This window comes from Triturus cristatus, chromosome 2_2 (genome assembly GCF_964204655.1).
Source record: "Triturus cristatus chromosome 2_2, aTriCri1.1, whole genome shotgun sequence".
In the NCBI taxonomy this organism is placed as follows: domain Eukaryota; kingdom Metazoa; phylum Chordata; class Amphibia; order Caudata; family Salamandridae; genus Triturus; species Triturus cristatus.
This window is the reverse complement of record NC_140582.1, coordinates 697,884,890-697,911,007: the sequence shown is the minus strand read 5'-3', so window position 1 is coordinate 697,911,007 and position 26,118 is coordinate 697,884,890. Positions and strand designations below refer to the sequence as shown.

Sequence of the window (26,118 nt, the reverse complement as noted above, 5' to 3'; positions counted from 1 at the left end):
AACCTTCTAGAACAGTGGCGGATAATATACATTGAAATTGTTGGTTTATTGTTCAGCGTGTTATGGTGACACGCTCACCATTACAAACAGTACTCGGAGTTTACACCTTCTGATTAATGTGGTGATTTGTAAGTAGTTGTGCATCCCAGCATAATAATATTAAGTCGGTGATGCATGCACCCATTCTGTGTATGCGTTGCTGACTACATTACAAGCCTGTGTTTTCTGAACCAGTTATAGAAGTGTTACCATATTTGTTTTTTTTCCCCATTTTATTTTTTTTTCTTTTGTAAAGACAGGTGTGTCTCGCTGGGATGATCATTATTTACTATGTTGTTGCATCTGTTAATCATTGGTTTGTGGAAAGGGGATGCTCAAATTTGAATTTATCTTACTACTTTTTGGCCTTTACTGAGGTTCTGGTCCAGTCATTATGCAAACACAGGGGACAATTGTTACTCTTCCTAGATCAATCTGGTCCATTGAATGTGGAATGGGAAGCCTGGATAGGAATGTTTAAGACTTGCATTGAGGCTCTGGATGGCCAAGAGTTTAGTGCTGCAAGAAAGAAAGCATTACTCTTGAACACACCGGGTAAGGAGAGACAACATGTCTTTAAATATCTCCCTGTGTTTACAGAACCTAATGGTGATCGCATTGAAGATGTGTATGTTGAGGCAAGAAACGTCTCGAGCACAGGTTTGCGAAGGAAGTAAATGTTGTTATGAATAGATATACAAGTTCTACACATGTCCTCAGGTGGAGAATGAAACTATTGAAGCATTTGTAGCAAAACAGAGAATTGTCCATGAACTGTATGTTTAGGGGAATGACTGTTGAGCTTGTGCACAAGCAACTCATCGTTCATTTTAAAAGCAAGAAAAAAAATCAGGCGCGTTTATGGGCTTCAAATAACCCATCCCTGAATGATGCTATTGACTTAGCCAAAGTGGTGGAACAATTACAATTGTGCATGAAGGAAATGGAGAAGAAGGGAAGCGCAGGGGTGCCAATGTATCTAAAAGTGAATCAGATGGTGGGGCAGTCATCAGGTTCGGTGGCACCTTTGTGAAACCAAAGTCTTGACAAGATGTGTTATTGTCATGGTAGCAGTTATCATACTGCAGATTCTAAGAAAAATATAGCACTCAACAAGGAGTGCAGAAAGTGTGGCTAGAGGGGTCACTTTGTATCAGGCTGCAAGCAAGGTACAAAATATGATGAAGAGGAAGATGATATAAAGAAGGTCATCACTCACTGTTGCATAAATCGTGGACATAGGTCTAGAAGGCGGCAAATTGCATTTGCACTTAAGCAGCTCATTTGTTTAGGAGGCTAGCTGGATGTGGCAAGCATCATATGAATGAAGAAAATTGGATAATGAAAATTTAGATGACTTATTTCCCGCTTCTGATGGTTACTTTTTCTCGAAGATGGCTAGATGCAAGAAAAATTAATAACTTAAAAAAGTGAAGATGTGCCCAGACTAGTGTGGCTGCAACAAGCAGCCAGTTGGTTGGAGGGATGAAGAGGTCAGCAAAAGAGTACAAAACCTGCTTGGTGGATGAAGGCAGGATGGGTTATAAAATACACATTTCGGAAATGTAGGACATACCAAAGTATCAGTTCAGAAGATGAAGGTGGGAGGTGAGTGGACATATATTTCCCTCAATTCCAGTAATTAAAGCAGCAAATAGCTGCTACTGTCTGGGTTACAACTAACATGGGACTTGCTCTTCCACAATTGAGTCACTGCAGATGCAGCTTCTCCAACAGTTTCCAAGGCGTCCATCATGAAAATGGGAAACTGGAGTTGAAACATAGGGACAAGTAAAGAACAGGCAACCTTGGTAAATCGATGTGATCTAGAATTTCCTGTATTTGGCTGACAACTATTATTTCCCTTCTGTTTTAAATACATAACTGTGGTTAGGTAAGCACCACTTAGGTGATCTGACATGCAATAGGTACTTTTGCAGAGTTAGGATTATGATATGGAAGGACACACAACCAAAAGGTTATTTCACTCTGTGTATGGGATCAAGGGATGCTACAGGGTGTTTGGTACAAGCAATACCTCTCTTTCACCTAAGGTACTTGTAGATGTCCCTCCCTACTTAACTAAATTTATACTGAAGTGAACATCCTTATGGGTCTATCAACAGTAGACAAATATGGGAGTATTCACTTGCAAGATGTCGCCCCAATTTCATAGCTGTGAAAAAGTTGGTCAGGAATTTGGTTTCTTTTTTATATCCAATATAAGCAATGCATCTCTATTGTTCCTGGGTCCAAATAATTACTGGGCCATGTTAGTGCAAATGCATGATGTATTACAGCTAGGGGTCAAGCAGTGGCTTGTGAGGAGAGACTGTGCACAATAATAAATACAAACTCAAAACCACAATTCCAATTAATCTGTGGTTGCCGGGTTAACCACATGTATTCCCAGAATTCCTCATTTGGCTTCTGCAAGATATACGAGGGCAAATACTTACCATACAACAGCTTTTTAAAGCAATTACATTTTACTTATAATCTAGTCCAAGATACCCAGTCATCTTTATAAAATAGTAAGGAGTAGGTCCTTGTTATCTAAGATCCAGATTACTGCTACAAACTCTCACTGTTCAACCTTACCTATAGATGGAGTCCATCGAGACAGCACTCACCAGCATCTTCAACTTCCTAACCACCATCTCGTTGATATTCAATACTCGATGGCTGTCTGCTGACTAATGCACAACAATTCAAGGATAAAAATAATGTTCTTCCCCTGTTCCACTACACCAAAAAACAATTACTTTTTTCCTTTTCCCATTCACCAAACACACCAGGGGCCACTTTAATAGAAAAAGTGCATTTTCCCAGTCAACTCCTCGACTACCAGTTATCTTAAATACCACCCATCAGTAGAAAGCAGCCAACACTCCATCCTGCTCAACACATTAACCCACGTAATTAGAACTCCTTAGGTTCCTCCTCTACAGCTTCCATCCCCTTGAAAGATAATTGTATGTGCTCTTGTTAACCTTTCCAACTAGACCATATTCTACTGGTATGGCTCTCTCACAGTGTATACCTTAATTTTCCATTATTCATCCTGCTCATGACCTTACTCCTTATACAATACAAGATACGAGTTAAACCCTTGAACACCTTATCTGGTGACTCATCCAGCACTAGCGTGCCACCTCTAACCTCCCCTCAAATAGCTCAAGTTCCAGGCCATTTTCTTTCCTGGTGCACTAAAGCAGGATGCACTTTCCTGCAACCTAAAGCAAATCACCTTTGAGGAACTTCAAAAGAGCCCTTACATAACTGATCTTCAAATTGAAGAGTATCCCAATGTACACTAGCCTGCCCCACCTGAGCTGACTACACTACCCAGAGTGTACCATGGCTACTTGCTAGGCTTGAATGAGTAATGTTCAATGTAACTGAAGTCATCATACTGGAATGTGTCACTGGCCACCGTGTGTACTGTAACCATACAAGATTAAGATGAAGACAAATTAACTGGTGGGTTTGATGTAACATCTGTAGTTACATCACAAATGCTCAGAAAAGAAACACAAGAGCAAAGGAAGCCATGAACGTAAGAAAGAAAATTGACAGAGGCAAAAAGATGGCCTTGTAGAAGATGGCTGAATCCTGAACACCTCTACCACCGGCTGCCCATTATTCTGGTAAAAATATAATAATGTGTTGAAGTTCATGCTCATTCTTTTAATCACTGTTGCTTACTGGAAGGTGTGAGGCACCAGTTATCCCTGTTCCTTAATTTTCCTGTCTGCTGCATCATTCTGTATTCCTGAACAGATGACTCACCTCAGAGATGGGCCGAGACAAGTGATGAAAAACATTCAGGACCATCCGAAACAGTGCTCCATCCTCGACAGCTTCAATCACCAAGGAATAGAAAGACACGGGGTGATGGTGTGACTGTGGATCTCCCACCAAGCCGACCCACATCACCTTTGCAATCATAAACCTGACTTGAGATCTGGTACTATACGGGCAGAGTCAAACAGGATGTACCTTTCCAACCAAGGGCCTCTCCTCTCTCTATTCTCCCCCTAAAACCCAACCAAATTTCAGAGATATATCCTCCAACTGGAAGGCAGGCAATTTGGATTAGGCCCAATTGTGCATGATGAGTATATAACCCCTGAAGGCCGCCATCTTTATAGTTTGTGTGAATACTAACTTCCTTGGATGATAGAACTTCCATCTGATTATTCACAGCATTAGACATTTTCATCTTACTGATAGAGAATTTGGAGGACAACAAGACAATATTGGCAAAGTTTCCACTTATGGATATTCATATTATCCATTTTGGATGACTCTACTGAAGAGACGAACATTGCAACCCCATGTTCAATTGCAGAACAGGAGTACACAACAGAGGAAAAGCTGACCATTAATTTCATAATACTAATACTTTTGACTGCTGAAAACCACCATCTAGACCTACTACTGGATGCATTCAAGTTGACTGAATAGAAAGATTAGACTCTTCCTCTCTGTGGCTATGTGGACCCATCCTCTTATGTCCATGTCCATGTCTAAAAAATCCAGACAGCTTCTATTTTCTGAGGGTCAAACTGGAGGGAAGATAACAGAGACTATTGAACCACCGGTATCTGGATACATATTGTAGTGCACTCTCGAAGTGCCTATGCGAGAGCTTAAAGACAAAAACCAGCATCCTACAAATAATCCTACAAACACAACTACAATAATCCTACAAACCTACAAATTAAGAGCTGAAATTCATACATACAGAAATGTCCCCCTTCATAGCCCAACTTGCGTAGATAGAGACCAGAGTCAAAGCACTGGAACACAAGTTGGAAGAAACTCCCACTTGGGAGGAACTTTGAACTTGTGAGAGAAAGTGGTAGAGTTCGAAGATCCTAGCCGCAGGGACAACACATGCCTATATGGCATCCCAGAATTACAGGAAAACCATAACCTGCCACAGCTCCTCTCCACCCTCCTGCAATCATTATTGAGTACTACATTTCAGCATCCCCTAGAGTTTCAGAGGGTACAGTGGCTTCTCACTAGATGCCATGCATGGGGCAAAAACCTCAAGATCCATCACCATGTGCCTATTCCAACATTATCAATTACAACAAATTCTTCAAAATGCGAGAGAGCACGAAAATCAATATGTGGGCAATAAAATGTATTTCCCACCCTATTTCTCTTATGAGGCCAGTGTGATATGGGTAAAACGCCTGGCTCTGCAACCACCCCTCAATTGAAAAGGCGTGAGATATGGCCTCCTTGAACCTGCACCTTCATTGATAACCACTGGAGACACAACCAGAGAATTCTATGAACTACAAGACCTAGAATCTTACATAGAAACCTTGAATGATACATGAATGGAAGTTGACCTTGAAGACCCACAAACAGATTTTAACACCACAGCTAACCTATCACGTGGTCAAAACAATACAATCAAAACAGAGTCTTATGGCCCTAGACACAAACAAAGTCAGTGGCAAGGGTACATATAAGTTATCTATAACAGAGAGAGAGAAATCACATTCAAATTGAAACCCTGATCACCTGATGTCTGAAACTGAAGTATACTCAAAGTCCCACCACTTCCCACTACATGTGGACATACGTCCCCAAGTGATACTACTGCACATCACCAATTAAACAGAACTTCAATTCACTTTCTAGGTCAAAGCCTACCAGAGAGTGCAGCTGTCTGGTTTGCTGAAGTCCTCTTAGGGACATTCAGAAAGCTTCCCTGGGAATGTATCATGCCCATTGCTTACCATTGGCTTTGTGGTTTGTAATTCACATGTCATTGCTTTCTATTTGCTGGCTCTAGTCGTTTTAGGCTTCCAAGTTTGGCTTGTCCCTTCCCTTGCCCAAACCTTGTTTACTGTATCCTTCTGAGGTCTCACTTTCTATAAACAGACCTTTAAATGTTGTCCTTATCTTTTCATATTTGCTGTGCATTTAAACACAAAGGTCAAATGTCAGGCTCTATTATCCGAGGGTGCTTGGTGTTTCCTTTTCTTTCTGGGACTTCAAAGTTATAGGAAAGTACGAGGAATGCAGATTATTCTTCCCGATGGAGCCCGCTCGTTCCCCTTCTATGCTCCAGTTTATAAGGCTACAAATTTGCCCTTAAAATAGGCCTGCGGGGAGGAGTTGCATGGACATTCTATGGCAAAAAATATTCCTGTTGCGGTTCTTCTATCAAAGTACTGTTGGCATTTCCTTAAAGTGATCCTCTAGTGAATGTCTAATGATCTTTCTGTTTACAATCAGCAAGTCAGAGTACCAAACCCTTTTAATAATAGCATGCATTGGCAAGCCAAAACGTGTAGCCTACACAACTACTTTTAATGAGCAATAGCCTCAGTATGTGCAACACTTGCATTAGCACCATGCCATAAAAACCTGGAAACCAACTACATTATTTACAATACAGCCTTAAACATCCTGCCTGTTTCAAAACATAGTTTTTATACTATTTGGTGAATGCATGTGTTTTCAACAATGAAATAGGTGAACATGTTCCAATAAAACAACAATGGCCTACCACCAGGGCCGGCTTTAGCACTTCTGGCATCTGGTGAGTCACTCAACACCACTTTTCTCTATGCCTCTCTACTGTACTCTGCAACACTGCACTCTATGCCACTGCACTCTATCCTGCACCACTCAACTCTATGCCACTGCAGTCTACGTCACTCTACTTCACTCACACCACTTCGCTTTACGCCACTATTCAATGCTTCTGCACTCTACCGTGCACCATTCCACTCTACGCAACTTCACTCTACTCTGAAACAATCCACTGTTCAACGCCACACTACAGCACTCTGTGCCACTCTATGCCACTGCACTCTATGCTGCACCACTCTACTCTGCATCACTTTACTCTAGGACACTGCCCTTTATGTTACTCCACTCTAAACCACTGCACTTTATGGCGACTACTCTGCACTACGACACTCTACACTCCTATGCTCTACTCTGCAACACTCTACTCCACTCTATTTCACTCTGCTCCACTAGGTTCTGCACCACTCTAGTCTAGCAATCTTCTCCACGCTACTGCACTTAACCACTCTACTCTGCAACACTGCACTTGTGGCCACTCAATGCCACTCTACACCACTGCACACTATGCCAGTACAGTTAGCAGAGGGGTGGAGTACAGTGGTGCAGAGTAGAACAGAGTGGTGCACAGTGCAGTGACACAGAGCGCAATGGTACACCACTCTACACCATTGCGCTCTGTGTCACTGCACTGTGCACCACTCTGTTCTACTCTGCACCACTGTACTCTGTGCCACTGAACTCTATGACACTCTATTCTGCAAGACTCCACCCTCTGCCACTGAACACAACATCACTCTACTCGGTACCACTGCACTCCATGCCACTGCATGCTATGCCACTCTTCACCATTGCGCTTTACATCACTGTACTCTATGCCACTCAGTTCTACTCTGCACCACTGTACTCCACCCCTCTGCTAGCTGCACCACTCTACTCGGCACTATTACTCTGCACCACTGCACTCTACTCTGCACCATACAACTCTGCGCTACTCTTCTGCCCTCTATACCACTACACTCTGCTTCACTACACGACACTGTAATCTATTCTGCACTTCTGCACTCTACACAATTCTACTTTACACCGCTGTGCTCTATGCCACTCTACTCTACACAGCACCACTTCACTCTACCTTGCACCACTCCATTCTACCTTGCACCACTCCACTTCACTCTACTCTGAAACAATCTACTCTACGCCATTGTACTCCATACCATTGCACTCTATTCTGCACCACTATACTCTATGCCACTGCACTCTATTCTACGACACTGCACTCTAAGTCAATGCACTCTACACCACTTGACTCTAAACCAATACACTTTATGCCAATCTACTCTGCACCGCTGTACTTCACTACACTTCACTCTAGGCCACTCTATGACACTACACTCTACAATACTCCACTCTATGATGCTCTACTCCATAAACCCTACTCCATGCTACGACAGTCTACGACAGTCTACGCAACTCCCTCTATGCCACTTCATGCCACTTTACTCCACCATATTCTACTCCACACTACTTCACTCTTATGCTACTCCACTCAACACCACTACTCCACTCTACGCAACACCCTCTACGCCACTCTGCTCTACAATATTCCATGACACTCTATTTGACTCAACTATACGACATTCTACTCCCTCCATGACACTCATTGCCACCCCATGATAATCCACTTCACTCCACTCAATTCTACAACACTCAATGCCACTTCATATCACTCCATTCTACTCCACTTTATGACTCTCCACTCCATGCCACTCTTTTTCACCCCACTAACTTTTATCCATTCTGAACAGTAGCTACGCTGGTGTGCAACATGGATAGAACATATTGACAAAGCCAACAGCCCTTTCATAGGCAAGACCTATCGGCTTTGCCAATTCTTGTTCAACTAGGGGGTTAGAGGAGTGTCAGAAGGCTGACTCGTCCTTCTAAAGAACAAATATCTAATAACCCTCACTCCCCAAGCATCCCTCCTCCTAATACATCTTCCGACACCCATATTTGAATGAACATACATGCTAGACACAACTGCAAGAATTCTCTTTTTAGTTACTTAACATGAACAGATTTAAGGACTATGTCAACTGAAGAAAATGCTTAATAACCTGGCTGCCAAAAGAGCAGACAAAGTGATATTACATGAAACTCACATATCCCAAGATGAGTCTGAAAAATTATCACTAGACTGAAGGAGACATGTCCCGGATGCCCCCCAATTGACTCATGAGAATGACACTCACAGCCAATAGCATCTGCTGTTTCTGAAAATTGGAGTGGCCCTTATCAGCTAATAAAATATCCCAGTCAAAATTTGGTAATCCTGGAAGGATCTGAATGGCAGCGACAAGTTTGTCAAGCTGAGGACACAGGTGCATAGCCTCAACCTGGGGCCAATCAATGCCCCTAATGACTTGACACTAGATTTCTTCTCCTTCTTAAGTAGACCATTGGCTGAATATGGCCCCATTCCAGTGATAATTGGAGGCATTTGGATTCTACAATAGATCCCATCATTGACTGGTCCACCCCTGCAGAGGTAGAAACAATAATGACAGAGGATGCCTTCATGACCTCCTAAATTGTTATCATCTCGTGCAAACTTGGCTATGCCCATGTCCAAATACACACCCATCCCCGTCCTGGGAGAGAACCCAATCAAATGCACATTGTCAGACATTCTCAATTGAGGACATGTACGGAGAAAGATTACAGCTAATATCAGACCACTGAAGAAACAACTGTCCAGTGATGTAGTGGTCCACATAACAGAACATAACTTGTATTCGTAAAGCGTACATTCACCGCAAAGGGTATTTTGGTGTTGATTAAGAAATGTTTATTGTTACCCAACTCAATGACACTCATTTTATCGACCTTAGAAGGATGAAAGGCTGAGTGGACACACTGGGGTTTGAACCTGTGACTATGAGGTCAAACGCAAGCCCCTACAGTGGATGCATTAGTCCACTAAGCCACCAGTCCCGGTAAATCTGCAATTATCCCTATGGACTAGGATACAAATGTTCAAAATGACAATCCTTTTGAAATTCAACTACGTCTTTGGCATCATACCGAAAGAAGTACCTTGCATCCAAATGTGCAGTACTGAAGTCCAAACCAAGTGCTACATCTGACAAATATGTCTGAAATAGCCATTCCCAAACTCCATGCTGCTACTGCTGAGACTGCCAATGCTTGAACTCCACCATGAAGTGCAGCTCCTCTCTCATCCAGGTGAGGGCATGGAAAACCTGGACTGGGTAAAGACTGAGCAAAGTATATAGAGGAATGTGACTGATTTGCAAGTGATTTACCACCATCAAATGACAGATCCTGGTGAGCAACCTAACCCAGTTCTAATGAATTATTTCATAATATGGGTGCATAGTCATAAAGACAGAGGCACCCTCTGCACATGTATGCACCTTTATGACATAATGATGCCCTCCACATAGGCAACAAGATGATTAACTGTCCTCTTTGGCAGGACCAGGGCATTAATGTTATTGAACATCTGTTCAGAGATGGCACTTTCAAATCATTCGAAGATCTACATGCGGAATACACACTTGGCAAATCGCAACATTGGAGATATGAGCAAATTTAACATTGCCTGTTCTGCAGAATGAACAATGGTGTTAGCAATCACACTGAGTCTGCCTAGCATATATACCTAGAGCAGTGGGGGGGCTACAAGAAACTGGTGCCTGGCCTTTCCGAGTCATTCACAGAAACTTTATTCTCCCGGCCCACCAGGAAACTACTGCACTCTCGGTGGCAGGCTAACCTGCAAAAAACATATAGGGAGGAAGACTTGACGGAACTCCTACGAGCACATGACCAAGGATTAAGAGAAGCACGTCTTGAGTTTAATTCTTTTAGGAACCTTCATGATGTGCATTGGTCCTCTCTTAGGCTACACAGAGCCGGTGTGTCTCTTGACCTTCGATGTTGGAAATGTGATCATCCTTTAGGGGATAGGCTGATCATACTATGGTTCTGCCTTGTCCTGCTGACTTACTGGGGGTAACTTTGGGCACACCAACGATCAACGAGCGGAATAACCTTAATCACTGCTGGGGTGAAAGATATGAACAATCACAAGAAAAAATGTTTGGACACTGCTCTAGCAGTAGTAATGCTAAGTATATTGAGACATTGGAAACCCATTACTCCTCTGACCTCTCAGGAATGGACTGAACTCATGGCTTCGACTGCGACCTGGGAATGAGTCATTTATACACTGAACAATCAGGCCCATACATTTGAAAATATATGGGACCTACACCTAAAACAACAAAGATACTACTCTCGCCAGCAAGTCTCTTATAGCGGTTTCTTTCAACAGACAATTGCAAAATGTATGAGTGAGAAGTTTATATAATGACATCATTAACCTCTTCGCTAGCACCCTTTTATACTCTTCCTCCCCCTTCTTGCATCTTACTTAACATAGCCGCAGAACTCTAATTGTTTTTTGCCATACCCCCTTGACTTCCCCTAAAAAATGCGCGATGGTCTCAGAGAGATTATTGTAGGTTTCCATATGCAAATGTATTAAATAGAAGAATTTACAAACAAAAAAGAAAATGTAAGTGGAACATCCAGGTTAATTACTCCTATACACAATGCCGAGTCGAGCAGTAGAGTTTTGTCAAACTTTTTAAGAACAATAAATGCCACAGGTTTGATGGGGACAGCAACAATACAAGGCAACACTGCTGGCCTGGATTCAGCTATCAGCGTCTATCTTTGGCAAAGACTCAACAGGCTGAAGGATTAGAGATGTACGGTGGACCCGGAAGATAACTTACACCGACTACATGGGACTAAAATTGAGGAAAACACAGGGATGAGTTTTGCTACGCTAGGATATACAATATAAACTTAGGAACCGTAGCCAGGTAAATATAATCTAGCAGTAGGCAAGAATCACAGTTCCATGACAAAGAAAAGCATGCTGGCAGTACATTTTAAAATAATTAAGCATCATTTCTACCGCTCCGAGGTGTCTATGCGGCTCTCTATTAACACAACAACTAAAGAAACGCAATGTATAAAGCAATTTCTTTCCTCCAGCTACTGTTTAGAAGTGAGGAGATCTGCGTTTGTGGATTTTAATTGCCCAATAAGCTGGTCCCCAAAGCACATCAAAGGGCCACCCTCCCCTTTTTATCATGATTTTGACTGCCCTCGTCAACCAGAGAGTTTAAAGTATGATCAAATTTGTTCTTCAATCACATGGGCTCTGTTAATAAACTATTCTGTGTGCTGCCTCATCCAGCCTAAGATTCCTCTATGTCTTTGAAATGTCTTCAAGAGGGATTTACAAAGACATCTTTGATTGCAAGCTGGCCCCGGGGATAGACTTTATCAGCACTTACTCGGCAACTCCGCCGAGGATAACAGGTGACATGGTCCAGGGCTGCGTGCATTGTTTATGCCGCCGCCACGCCGGAGCCATCAAAATCTCATCAAATCTCACAACAGCCATTGATGCCTCTTAACTTTTACTACAAGATCCCTTCTTTGCCATCAAAGCAGACATCAAAACGCAGCTTTTATTGTGATTAAACTCTTCTTTAAAGTTTAAGCTAAACATCACACAGCCTGTTTGCATAATTTATACGAGTTCTGAATAATGAGGTTTTTATAGGAGGAAGGCAACATTGTCCAAGGTCATTTCCATACAGTTTAAAAAATAAACACACAAAAAAATCATTTTTTTTTTTTTTTGCAAACGGTGGAGCAGAAAATTGCAGCCGACCAACGACAGAAGCACCATAACCTGGGACCTACCATTCTCGCTGTCGGACTTGTTCTCGTGCTCGGTGTCCGTCAGGGTGAGGGCGGAGTTGGAGCGGCTGGAGAGGCAGGAACTGCGGCCGGACTTGACCCCCCTGCCCCACAGTCTCATGGCATGTTCCGGGGACATGACTCCTTCGTTTTCGGTGTCCGCGTCCGAGCCAGCACTGATAGAGTAGCCTCTATGGGGGAGCCCCATTTCTGCACAAAAGGCCAGTCCTCGCCGGGTTGCAGGTTCGCAAACTCCTAACTGCCTGAGGGTGAAATTCTGACCTGGTTGGGGAAGAAAAGAAGGTACGCAAGGTGAGAATATTTCGCAGAGCTGCAGTGTCAACACATTTTAGCTGTACAGGTGTCTCCAGTGTCACTCGAGGTGTTTTTCCTAAGCATGGCATGTGTTATGGACAAGTGGGTCCTTTTGTCTCAAGCACTTAGTGGAGTGCTTTCTGCATGCTTGCACCTGAGCGGTGTTTTGTAAACCGTTCAAGTAGTTAAGGACTGCTCTCAGGTGGCAGGAAACCCAACACTGGAGTAAACTGAGCCAGGCCTATTCAACTGCCGAGAAGGATTACTTGGAACTGACAGCTCCAAAGTGTGAGATGGAGGCAGGTACGGCCAAATGAGTCGACAAAGATACTAGCAGGGTTTTTTTTAATCATAAACATCTCTGAGTGAATGAGAAAAGGCATTCCCTCCAGATAAAGCTATTGACGGATAAATTAACCCAGGGGCAGCTTTTTCAAAGATTCCCACGACCTATTAATTCAAATATGATCTTTATTTTGCTTGACTGTTTAGGTTTTAGATTATCACTTGTTAATCTGTCGATTTCAAGAGTTTTTGCCTTCAAACTATTTTGCGAATTATATTTTGTCATACAGTCTTATTTTTAAACAGGGCAATGTCTCAGACTTTGCTGGGGTTGGGTTCATTATGTACTGTTACTAAATACCCACAGTTGTTCAAGGAATTTATAGCTGAATATCGTCTGCGCTAGACTTGCACATGAGCATATTAATATTTGGTGAACTGAACAAATTTACTTTTTGAAGCTGAACTTTAATATTGTACTTGTCAACCTAGTGATCTCTCGTCTAGGAAGCACTCAAGAATAGTGTCTGTAATTAACGTGGCACGCAGTAGCAAGTCAGTGTGCTTGGAGACAAGTTGATAAACAGTAAAAAAAAAAAGTACCCTTGATACCCATCCCCACCTGCTTAATTTCAGAGCAGGCCTGGTGGAGTGGGGGTAGAGTCTGTAATAAGCAAACACATATATGTAATGACACAAAAGTCCCTGGCAGGACTTTCGACTGTCCATAGCAATCAACGAATGGCATTTTCAAAAGAATAAAAATTAAATGTAAAAGCAGGGCGCACAAAAAAGATACAAAATGTATGAAACAAATTAATCTAAAGATAGCATTGGGAGTCATCTCGCCGTATTATATCGCGTGTCCAGGGGACGCAATGGGTCTTTTTCTCCACTTGTTGGAACTCCTGAAACACTGTGTATTGCAGGAGAGGCTGCAGATGCTTGCCAGGCCCCTCCGGTAATATGGATTGTGTATGTGCACAATCCAAACCCAAAAGAACCCAAGGAGACATTCGCTCATGTGCACGGGGGCATTTCATGTACATAATGGAATGACTTCGCTGCTGCACTTGGGCCGGATTACAAATAGAGGAGCTAAGGCAAGAAAGATGGCAGTCAGTATGTGCACTGCTTGTGCGGCACATAGTAAACGTGATCCACATAGTAAATTGACGCACATTGAGTGCATGCCACAAGAGAGGAAATGTGGCCCAGTGGCTACAGAAGGCAGCTTTGGAACTGTGTAACCAGGTTCGACTCCTATCCGAGGCATGTAAGTGTACCGTGTAAGTCTCATGTAAAAGTGCCTGGATCTGTGAAATTCTCCCTTTCTCTTTGGCATGCTCTAACCAGTGCATGGACACATTTGACAGTTCACGCCTGCAAGGGAGGGTGCATTTCTTCCTGTAATCCAGAGCCGTCGTGTTTCACACCCAGTGCACTACATGTAGGTGCCCCCAGTGCAGAACATGGCTGTGCACTGGATTATTGTGATCTGGCACCAAAAACAATTAATTCCTGCAACGTGTTGTAAAGCACTTAGTAATCTCTTAGGAAGATATGGAATGAGCATTTGATTGGAGCATCTTATCACGACTCATTAAAGCAAACAGAAGTACCTTAAAATACTTGCAAATTATAAAGATTGAAAATACACAGACACATTGTGCACAGAGCAGTAACAATAGTGTACAATTGTGTAAGAATCGGACGCGGATTCACAGAAATACAGAGTCTACTGGGTCTCCCCGCTGAAGCTACATTTTCTGTGAGAGGAAGTGTGAACACCTGCAACAAATGCAAGTGCCGCTCACCCACACCTTGTTTTTGGGTGGCAGTGTCAATGTTGGAGTAGAGGGAACGAGAAAGGGGAGAGAACCAGGGAGGCATGGACCTCTTCGGTAACCATTGTATTGTCCCTAATGGTCCAGAGAGGCCTTTAATGTATATACACACACTCTATTCTTGCAGAAGTGGCCCATCAGCAAGATCTGGTTTGCGCTAAACATTTCTCTTATGAATGTGAAATGTCTCATTCGTATGCTCAAAAATGCATCCATGAGATGGAAAGCTATAAATGCCCCTATTTCCCCTGTATGCATGAGTAGAGGATAATGAAAAATGCAATCACCACCGCCGATTGTACAGTGATGAGTGCACATACTGCTTTATAAATGTGAGGGACTTGTTTGCATGTGTCCCATACAATTTTCTTCTATCCATTTCCTCCCGTTGGAAACAAATCTGCATGTAATCAATCCCCCTCCATGCACTGGGAGTGCACGTTTCTGTATCCATCTGCACTTCAATCACCACCCTGGCAACCATCTCCCTTCAAATTCAGTTTTATTTTCTGAAGCAAGTGCTCTTTCCTTTGTCCTCTTGGTATCAAAACCGCTCCATGTAAAACATCTGCTTTTGTCGTGCCATTTTTACGTTGTTCAATGTCTCTCCTGGGGGAATGCCTCTATCTATCTATCTATCTATCTATCTATCTATCTATCTATCTATCTATCTATCTATCTATCTATCTACCTATCTATCTATCTACCTATCTATCTATCTATCTGTCTGTCTGTCTGTCTGTCTGTCTATTTGAATGCCTACATCCATCTCTCACCATCCATCTGTCGATCAATATGTGTGTATGTATGGATGTGGTATTTGTATAGTGCAATCCTAGCCAAAACAGCAGTGGCCTTCTGTACAGGGTGAAAATGATAGGAGAGGTAACTGGTCACTGGATTGTTACTGCATTGTGATGTAGTGTACCTTAAAGAGGTGTGCCTTCCAACTCCTTCCTAAAGTAAGTCATCAATCTCTTCACCCTATTAGGGTATCTTAGTGCAAGAGAAGGAAAAAGATTAGCAGGTGCGTGGACAACAGCTGCAGCTAGCTGGACAACTTCTGTAATCAGCAGTTCTTTGCTTATTTACTAAAGGAGAGATAATGTTTTATGCTTTCAACTGGGCCAGAAAAGGGTTCCAGTGATTTGAACACTGAAGTTTGAAGGCCAGCCACCTCAAATCCTCTTTCGAACGAGCACAGCATGTGAAAACAAAATAATACAAGTGCATAATGATTATACAACATTTGTAAATCAGATGCCATGTTAAAGTTACAGCTTCAGAAAAGTTACAGCTTCAGAGAGCATGGCAACAGAAAGAATTGATGGCCTTAACAGATCTAACCTTGCGTAAGAATTGTGTTCTTAATTAATCTCCATTCTATTGCATTTCTTGAAGGCTGGCACAGACTTACATTTCCCTTTTCTCTAACTACTCATAGTTACTGTACCTAGAACTCACCACTCTTTGAAACATCCCAAATTCAGTCTCCCTGCTCTGGCTTTCTACAGGTCCAAGAAAGATCTGCACTCTATCCAGTTGTTTCCTTCGTACTTCTCTTATCTTCTCTAGAATACTTCTCTTCATGGAGAGTCCCGCAATTCACACTTTAACATCTTTATGTCCATCACTCAACTCACTGGAAACTCAATGCCCCATTAACCATTCCTCTCTTTTTAGCTCATCTTTTCCACTTACTCCTGCACAAAAGCTCAATAAATCATGTGTTTATACTCTAAATTGCTAATTTATGTAAAAACATAGCTATGTAGTAAAAAGATAATGAGACACAGTCCAATTTAAGTCTCACACACCAAGGTCTAGTCATAGCTATTTATTTTTAAAAGTTTTTGCTAAGCACATGCATTTATGCATTCCCGCATATTAGGGTTGTGTGCTTACTTCCCTAAAGATGTGCAAGGTCTTTGCATCCTTCTGAGACACAGTCCATGTGTTCTCAAATAAGCTACTTCATGCAAACATACTCAGCAAAACAGATGCAGCATGGTAGACGGTCCTAGAACTTATTAATAAGACTTCTGTGATGGGTAGAGTTGCAGTTCTCCATACTGATCCAAAAACAGGCCTCACGCCAATCTCTCAAACACTGAAAATACACTAGAAAAGAAAAACCCATTCCAATAGACCACTCAAGGAGACTCCAACATGGAGTTACCTCAGTGTACAAATTATTGTCCATTCTGTCCAATCCTACCTTTAGAATATCCATCTCATAAATGAAATCCTTGCTCCATGAGGAACTCATTACCTCACAACACACAACAATCTTGTGTAATACATAGGGAAGGATCCACTATTTGTACCTAAAGTCTATCACAATGACAATTCAGCTCTTTTCACTGTATTTCAATGAGAACCTCCAAATAATTTCAAATGACAATTTCCATCAAGGGGAGCCGTGTTTTGTTTTAGGGCAAAAACATTTATAATGATCAGCTACAGAGACCAACAACCCCAAAGCAAAATAAATGCTACCCAGGAAATCAACTAAGTAGTGTAAACCAGGATTGCATTTCATGATATAGGGAAATGTGCAGCCCAACAATGACTGTACAGAACCAGTTCTCATTTACTCAACATACCATTAAATTCAGTTAAAGCTCATAAAGTAAGGACGAGGAACATTTCCATACTAAGACTTAAAACAGACAGATACATCTCATTTTAGCAAGAGCGCATGAAAACTCTACACAGAAAGTGGTCAAAGGTGTCCAAGACCTTGGGTTTACGGAAACACAAAAAGGAAAATAAAGGCAAAAAGTAATCTTCCTCTACAATATAAAAATATACATGAACAGGAAAATGGAACGTTTTAACTGCAGGTACAGATTCAGTCCTCGACTTGAGGATTACTTTGGATGTTCTTCCACAGCATTTGACACCATCAACAATTCCAACCTGCTTCAGGAAGTGTGAATTGCCGATAGTTTTCTGCATTGGATACAATTGTATTTGTATTTTTTAACCACTGTGAGGGGATTGCATTCCCAACATTTTTCTCTCATACTATGTCTCTTCAGTGCCCATTTTCTTTTATAAATGCTCTCATTGACCACTCTGAAAAGCCCCATTTTTTGGAAGGATATACATTTTGATGACACCCAGGTACATTTGGCGTTGGGTTGGATCCAGTACTCTCTCTAATGTCAAAAAATCTTTTTGATGCTACCCAACTTATGAATCACAGTTGACAAAGTGAATGCAAGTTTGACCAGTAGCAGCCCCCCACCCCCTCCCAGCACCTTGAGACCATCGTGGGTATGTAGTGCACTCTACAAATGATTGATTGATTGAGTAAGGCTGATCCTCATATATTCTGATGGGACTCTTTATTTTCTTTAATTTATGTTTCCTGTTGGATGCCTCTGGTGCTCTGCTTCTACAAATCGGTGCAGTTCTTTTCTTTCCATCTTTGTGCCCTGTTAAAGGGATGCCAGATCTAAACTCTGAAGGCAGTCACTCATCTGTCATGGCTCATATTGAGACATGATTTAATTATGTCAGTGCTCTTTATTGAGGGGTCCTCTAAAGATGTCATCAACAAATTGAAAGTAATTCAGAATGCAGCCACAAGAGGTCTGTAGTAAATCTGCCCTTTCAGCATGGTCACACCAGATTTTTTGCTTTTTACTAAACGCTATACTTTTGCTGGCTTTTGAACTCTGTGCACCTGACCCCTATTAACTTGTAGCAAGGTGCCTGTGACTCCCCTTTATACATTGTTGAATTGGTATATCCCTTATTGGAATATTTTACATATCTATAAATCCCTTGTATATGGTACAATGGGTATTCAGGGCCTGCAAGTTAAATATCACTTGTGGATTACAACAGCTATTGTGCCATCCACTATAGTGAACATCTAAAAATATAAGGTCATCCATCAGTGTATCTAAAAAAAACACACACGCACGCACGCACACACACACACACACACACACTTCCCCCGCCCCACCCCACCCCACCCCACCCCTGCTAAAAATTTCCAAAGTGGTTAGGGTTAGCCCTGAGAGGAACTTTTACCTCATTAGTTAAGGAGTTCCCAGGAGTTATTTCCACCCACTAGCGTCTGCCATGCATGAATGTGGCACTCCCAGGCACCGACTTCAGAACAATTCAGGACCTGAGATAGAACAGAATGGATCTGCTGTCTGTGTACTGAGAAGAGCTGTGAGAGACTAGACCTCCTAGCTCTTTTACCAAGGACAAAGTAGTGGACTCTAAGGGTCATACAGTTGACCTCCTGTAAAGCTTCAGGGCAAGCTACAAGATGTCTTTTCCAGCAACTACCCAGCTAACCAATGTCCACTGCACTGTGGCTGAACCCTGCTTTTTGGCCTCTACAGGTTACCCTGTGAGTCTCTAAAAGCCTCCTTTGATGTCCTGGGGGTGCTTTAGAAGTGTACTCTTGTAGTGGCTAGGGAGTTAAAGGACTAAAATCAAAAGATAAAATCTTTTACCAGGGCAAACCTGATTGCTGTATCTGATCTGCGCTCCATTGCGGTCAGCATCAAATTACGCCTAGATCCTGGTCTACTGCGACAATTGTGACTTTGCTTTTCTTTGTTCTATTTTTAATCACAACTTTTAAAAAATCAGATCTCCAAATCTCCATATTGGATTTTTGTCATTTTTTGTGTTGCTTTGTTTATTAAATATAACTCTATTTTTTAAATTTAGTGTTATTTTTGTGTTGTTTTCCATTTCGACTTCATTACTGTTTTGGTACTGTATAAATACTTAACATACAGCCCCAAGTAATACCTGTCTGCTCTGCGCCATGCCTACCAGTGGGTTGAGCTCAGGTTAATTTAGTGATTTTTCGGGTTCACCCTGACGAGGGTTATGATTAAGGCTCCCGGTTTTCCATTTTTACGGATGTTTACAGATAATTACAGACAGAAAACAAAGTGTTTCCTGTCTGTATTTATTTTTAAAAGCGGAAAAATGCAGAAAAGTGTGCTTTTTGTGGTTGACTCTCCATGCTGTTTTTTTGTGATTTCTAGGACAACAGCTGAGCAGATAGGCAGCATGCAAAGTTAAAAATAGATCGAGATTTCTGGAAATGCAGGTATATGGTAACATATATTTGTATTATTATGCTCATATTTACCTGTAGGTGTAGTGTTTTGCTATATTTGGCTGCTTAATGTGTTAAAACGCCACAGGCAGCAAAGTATGAGTTTATATTTATAAGTTAAATAAATGTGGAAATATACCATTTGATGACTCCATATATGCGCAACACACAAAATAAATATGGATAAATGTCAATAAGATGGACAAAAAAGAAATATAGATAAATACAGATGTAAATGTTAAAAAAATAAATACCATAAAACCGTGAGCCCTAGTTATGATTATTCCTTGAGCTGGGTAGTCACCCACCCCAAATAATAATCACATTTCCTACAAGTTCTACTTAAATTGAGGAATATGATTCCATTTCATCTAGCACATTTTTACTATTTCCCTTTTCAGCACCACCTTAATTTTAAAACTATGTATATTGCACATAGGGGGGTGTATATATAATAATGCTTATAATTTTTCAGTGTTTAAGGACAAGCTGTAATCTTATTCACTGAACTGTGCACTTCATTCACTCAATTTCAGCTGCATGTCTTCCCTAGATCAAAGCATTCTCTGTGATGTCCAAACCTGCATGTATCTATCTCCCTTTGGTCAAGCATCTGGTACTCTCCAACCTTCTACTGTACTTAGGAAGAAGTTAAGATCTACTTACCTCTCTCTTAAATTGCTATGTGTTCTGATCATCATTGAGCGACGAAACACCACAGGGTGTTCCTGCCCCACAAAATCCTCCTAAAATACAATATATTTGTAATACTAAATCCATGCATATTTGCCACAGATTACTTCTTATGTAAATACCTTCAAATAAATAGAATTAAAGGATTAGTCTGCAAGACCCAGGCTAAAATGAAATATAAGGCAGAGCTCTGCATTAAAATAAATGGATAATTCTTGAGATGCAATAGTTTATTAACCTTGGACCCCGGCTGGTTTTGACTGTGCCTGTTAATTGCTTTATTGCAGCAGTTGTAATGATTATGGCAGGCAGCTTTTTATCAAGCAAGTATGTACACAGATTCTGACAATGACATTTGTACATTATGAAAATCAGTGCCTGCTATTAACATAAAATCAAACAGTGCTCTGTCGAGCTTCTGTGAAAGAATACCTAATTTTACATACAGAAGAAATTGAAAAGACCAATCAAATCTGAAATGGTTTACATTTTGAAACATTTTTTGCGGTTGTGTAATAAAATCAATTAACTTGTCACATTATAATCCATTTTGTTTCCAAACATATAGTTTCTTCATATTTGATTCTCAATGTTAAACTTGGCCCTCTCTACAGGGTCCCCCACAAACGTTTTGCTTTCACCCCTCCTGTTTTCTGAACCCACTTCTGTTGGCTTTCAGGACTCTGTGCACTTTACCACTGCTAACCAGTGCTTAAGTGCTTGTGCTCTCTCCTTTAAACATGGTAAAATTAGCTTTAACCCAACAGACACTTATAAGTCCCTAGTAAAGTGGTACTACCTGTGTCTTGGACCTGTATATTAAATGCTACTAGTAGGCCTGCAGCACTTATTGTGCCACCCACTTGAGTAGCCTTTTTAAACATCTCTCAGGTGTGCCGTTGCAACCTGTATGCAGGTTTAATCTGCCCTTCTGCCTGGCAAAATAAACCTTTTTGCCAGGCCAAAATCTTCCTATTTAATACATATAAGTTACCCCTAGGGTAGGCCCTAAACAGGCTAAAATTCAAGGAGCATTGTATTAAAAATGTTGGCTATGTACTTTAAAGTTTTACATTTCCTGCAAGTAAAAAACACTTAAATTTACTTTTCACTAGTATAAGGAATACCTCTCCTGTAGTATAACATTGGATTACCTTATTACGATAACGTTTGCTTGGGAACAGGTAGAAATGTCAAGTTTGGTCTCTGATGAATTTAGATTTTAAACCCTCTTTAATGACAAAGTCCGATTTTAAGCCACAATTCTGAAAATGCCACTTTTAGAAATTTGGCATTATCTTTTCCTAATCATTTGGTGCTTACAGCCTTATCCCGGGTCACATGACTAGGTGTAGTTTGCAGTTGGCCTTTATGCATTCCTCCCAGACAAAGGTTGAACCATCCTGATCTGATGGGAAGGACAGAGCTGTCACCTACCACGCTTGCACATCAAAGGAGCTGCCTCAGCACACACACAAAGAACTTTACACTAACCTTTTGTGACTCCAAACATACTGGGATCAGGGCAGGGGAAAAAAGGAAATTCCACAGCCAGAAGTCGGGCAAATACTAGAAGTTTCTCCCACTTCATTGCTGATACAGGTATAAACTTTGGACCCTCAGATCACGTCTTCAGTACATGGATCTGTTAATACTACAGAAAAAGGACTGCCCTGCTGCCTGAGGCCTGCCCTGCTGTTGGAGAAGGGCGACTGAACCTGCTCCCTTCATCCAAGGCTACCTTAAGTGACTCTAAGAGTCATCTGACTGACCTCCTGTTCAGAGCGACAGGGACATAACAAGCTCCAGAAGCCTCCCTGTAACTGCCCAACTGACCTGCTGTACTGGACCTGCCTGAGCCGTGCTGGCCTCTGCTGGAGTGAGTTACTGATCTCCAAGACATGCCTCCCAGGTCCTGGATCCTTTGTTTGGGATTGGTTGAGCTTCTCCTGAAAGAAAAGGAGAAGTCCTGAAGTTTGGTCTCTTCGCTGTTGTGAGTGGACCCGTTTGTGGCAAGAACTTGCTGCCCGTGATGACTGCCAATGCAAAGCTCCAGTAAACCCAACTCTTGGCACTAGCTACAGTGACCATCAGCAACAACCGGCAGTGTGAGAGCTGCACTTAGCCCTACAGCATCGACAGCTTGCGGTGAGCACCAATGTGAAGTTGCAGCAATGACCGTCTGTGATGCCTGACAGTATCAGTTTGCTACAGTGATGACAATCCGTGGCACCCAGCCTGCTCTACGCACTACAGCGATCACCATCAACAACTGGACTATTCACACCTGACTTTGAGAAGGTAACTTTTCTAACATGATCCCTGTATCCAGCCCACGATTTATCACAGTCGGTCTGGACTTGTGATTTTCCCCTGGTCTAACACAACCAGATAATTGCGAGTAGCGCTTTGCGACACTATACCTAACGTAAATCTTTGAAATTTCATATCTCCAGTTCTGCTGATTGGAATGTTGTTGTTTCAGTGTCAAATAATTTATTAAAATATTCTCTATTTTTCTAAATTGGTTTGGAATTTTTATTGTGTTGTGTTTTCACTTTACTACTGTTTGTGTACTGCTTAAGCCTGACTGCTTGTGTGCCAAGCTACCAGAGGTTAATTTGAGGACTTTTGTGGCTCTCCTTGACAAGGATTGTGGCAGTTGCTTGAGAAGGTGTGACGGGACTTCCGGGGCTGACAAGGGGGCAACAGAAGGTACTGAGTGGTGGACCCCGGTGACACGGGCTTCTAACATTCTCCCTTATCCACAGGACGAGTGGGCTTCGGACACTGAGGAACGTTTTCTCCTGGCCGACGCAGGGCCCTTTAACTGGGACTCTCCGGGAACTCAAGGACCGCCCATAGATGACGTCACGACGCCGGGATCTCCAAAACGGGGAGGAACCAGGAAGTCAGCGGACGGCGAGGACTGGAGGAGTATCGGAAGAGAGCTGAGAGAGGAGAGAGGCGAGGAGGTGGACGAGGCCAAGCGAGCGAACCCGAGGACAGCGGAGGAACAGAAGCCGAGAGGACCGTAGGATACGGAGACCGCGAAGCACCCTGCCACGTTCCCGGGGGAGGAGCGTGGCTAGGACAGGTACGGGACCGGGTAGCGGGTTGGATAGGGAGGCGGGACCGTCCACGCTAAACGACCGCTTCGGGTGTTTACATCCCTCCCTTGTTTTATGTTCAACCCCTCACGTGTTATACCACTCGAGAAGCTTATTTTGATATCCACAAGGTGATCCCTCACTCCCCTGGCCCTGGTGTTAGGTGCGACGAGCCTGTATAGCCTACCTAATCTAGTCCCTTCTCTTCTCTTCTGGGGAACACCGGGAGCCGCCCTCATGACGGAAGAGGACAGACCCACCCTGGGAAGCAGACGGCCCCGAGACATCTACCCACGACTCACCACGGATCCTGCCCGATTTGCAAGAGAAAGAATCACCAGCCGGACCAAACGCAAACTCATCGCAATAAAACCCAAATTACCACGACCTCGTGTTGCGTCCCTCCTTGTTAATCCATCACAACTGGTGTCAGAAGTGGGATTAACATCTCACTCCATCTGTGAATCGAAGATGGAGGCCCTCGTGCAGCATTTGATCCAGGGCCAAGAGAAACTCAGTTGGGCCGTGGAGAGGCAGATGACATCAGCCCAGGCGGATAGGGAACTGTTCCAAAATTCCATGAAAGCTCACCTCGAGTCTCTACCCAAGTCTATACCAGAAACAAACATGCCGGTACCTGTAGAGCGACGGCTACCCTACTCTAGTGCGGCCGGAGTCTCCCTACAAAAGTATGTGACCGGAGAAGACCCGGATGCCTTCCTAACTAACTTTGAGCGAGCCGCTCGCGCTTGCGGGTGGCCCGAAGAGAAATGGCCCTTCTTTCTGGCTCCGCTCCTGTTCGGGGAAGCCCAGGCCGCTTACCAGGTGGCCAACCCGAACAGTGTGTCAAGAATTCCTGTCATACGAGGGAAGGAAAACGGTAACCAGCGAAAACGGACTACATCTCCCAGGATGCTTAGCGGTTGAGAGGTTATGTAAACAGGAGAGCTGTTACATAACTCAAGGGAAACACGCCCTTATGTAAACAGGAGAGCTGTTACATAACTCAAGGGAAACACGCCCTTATGTAAACAGGAGAGCTGTTACATAACTCAAGGGAAACACGCCCTTATGTAAACAGGAGAGCTGTTACATAACTCAAGGGAAACACGCCCTTATGTAAACAGGAGAGCTGTTACATAACTCAAGGAAAACACGCCCTATAAAGGGAGGAACCGGGAGGTACAAGGCTGTCGGATATTGTGTTTACACCGACGTACCTGCTTCGTGAAGAGCAGTGTTCCGGAGTGGTGCTCCAGTAAGGCAAGAACGGAGGTAGGTCGAGTCGTTACTCCCTGGGCCGTGTCTTGCCCCATCGTCACCTGTGAAGGACCCGGAAGCTCTACCGGTCAACCATTGAGCTTCGCTTTTTGACTCGGCTGAGTCCAAGCGCAGTGGCGCTTTTGCTGGTTGGAGTCGTAACTCCCAGCCCGACCAGAGACACAGGGACTGCCAGCTGTAACGCACACCAGGAGGTGTTTGCCGCGTTACAGACTCGGAAGTCCACAGGATCGATCGAGCGGCTGCTCTCGGTTCAGTCTTCTTGCTTGTGATTGGGGTATCGGTGACGCATCACCAGGAGGTGACTCCGCGTCCCGGTGCAGTCTGAGGAAGAGGTTGAGCGGCTGCTCCCTTCAGGTAGAGACCCCGGCTGGGTGTTTCCCTGACTCCTCGATTCTCCCCAACACTCTTCGTGCCCCTCACAGCCTACCGATTGGCATTGTCGGCCATTTCATTTCTGCCCTCTGTTGGCATACGCCGGGATCGGCGTATATGCAGAGGACGGTTAGGACCATCCGTGCTGTGGGCTGGTAACGTACTTAGCCTGGAGGATTCCAGTGACTATAACTTTTGTTTGTTCTTTGTATTTTATTTGCCTTCATTAAAAGAACTAACCCTTCACAAGTGGTTGCGTCCTCATTGTCGTGTCTGTTAAACGATCCTGAGACGTTCAGGGCGTTACACAGTGCCACAGGCTATCAGCACATTAAGGAGGTCATCCTGGAACACTTGGGGCTTGATGCGGAAGCCTACCGCTGCAAATTTCGAAAAGAAAGGGGAGTGCCGGGAGAAAACCCAAAGACATTATACTTCCGACTAAAAACGGCGGCGGACGAGTGGCTGAAGCCAGAAGCCAGCACCAAAGAGGAAATCATGGCAAGGATATATATGGAGCAATTTTTAGAAGCTTTACCCTTCGGGACACAAAGATGGTTAAGACAACACCCCCACTTAACACCGGAACAAGCGGTAGATATGGCCAAGTATTTCGCGAGGGCTCAACCCCGCTCCTATCCCCTGGAGATAGAGAAAGTCAACAAAACCCCGATGGGAGGCAGAAACGAGAGAA

The 26,118-nt window shown here is 43.0% G+C and overlaps 1 protein-coding gene across 5 annotated transcripts in view; it reads right to left on the bottom strand.

The window, feature by feature from the left end:
* TENM3 (teneurin transmembrane protein 3) overlaps positions 1-26,118 on the bottom strand; it is a 1,236,182-nt gene that overhangs the window by 667,842 nt on the left and 542,222 nt on the right. For all 5 annotated transcript variants that reach the window (XM_085641875.1, XM_085641876.1, XM_085641877.1 and 2 more), the window contains exon 5: positions 12,418-12,696. In XM_085641875.1, coding sequence (XP_085498001.1) covers positions 12,418-12,696 — 279 coding nt within the window. The remainder of the gene's footprint in view (positions 1-12,417; positions 12,697-26,118) is intronic.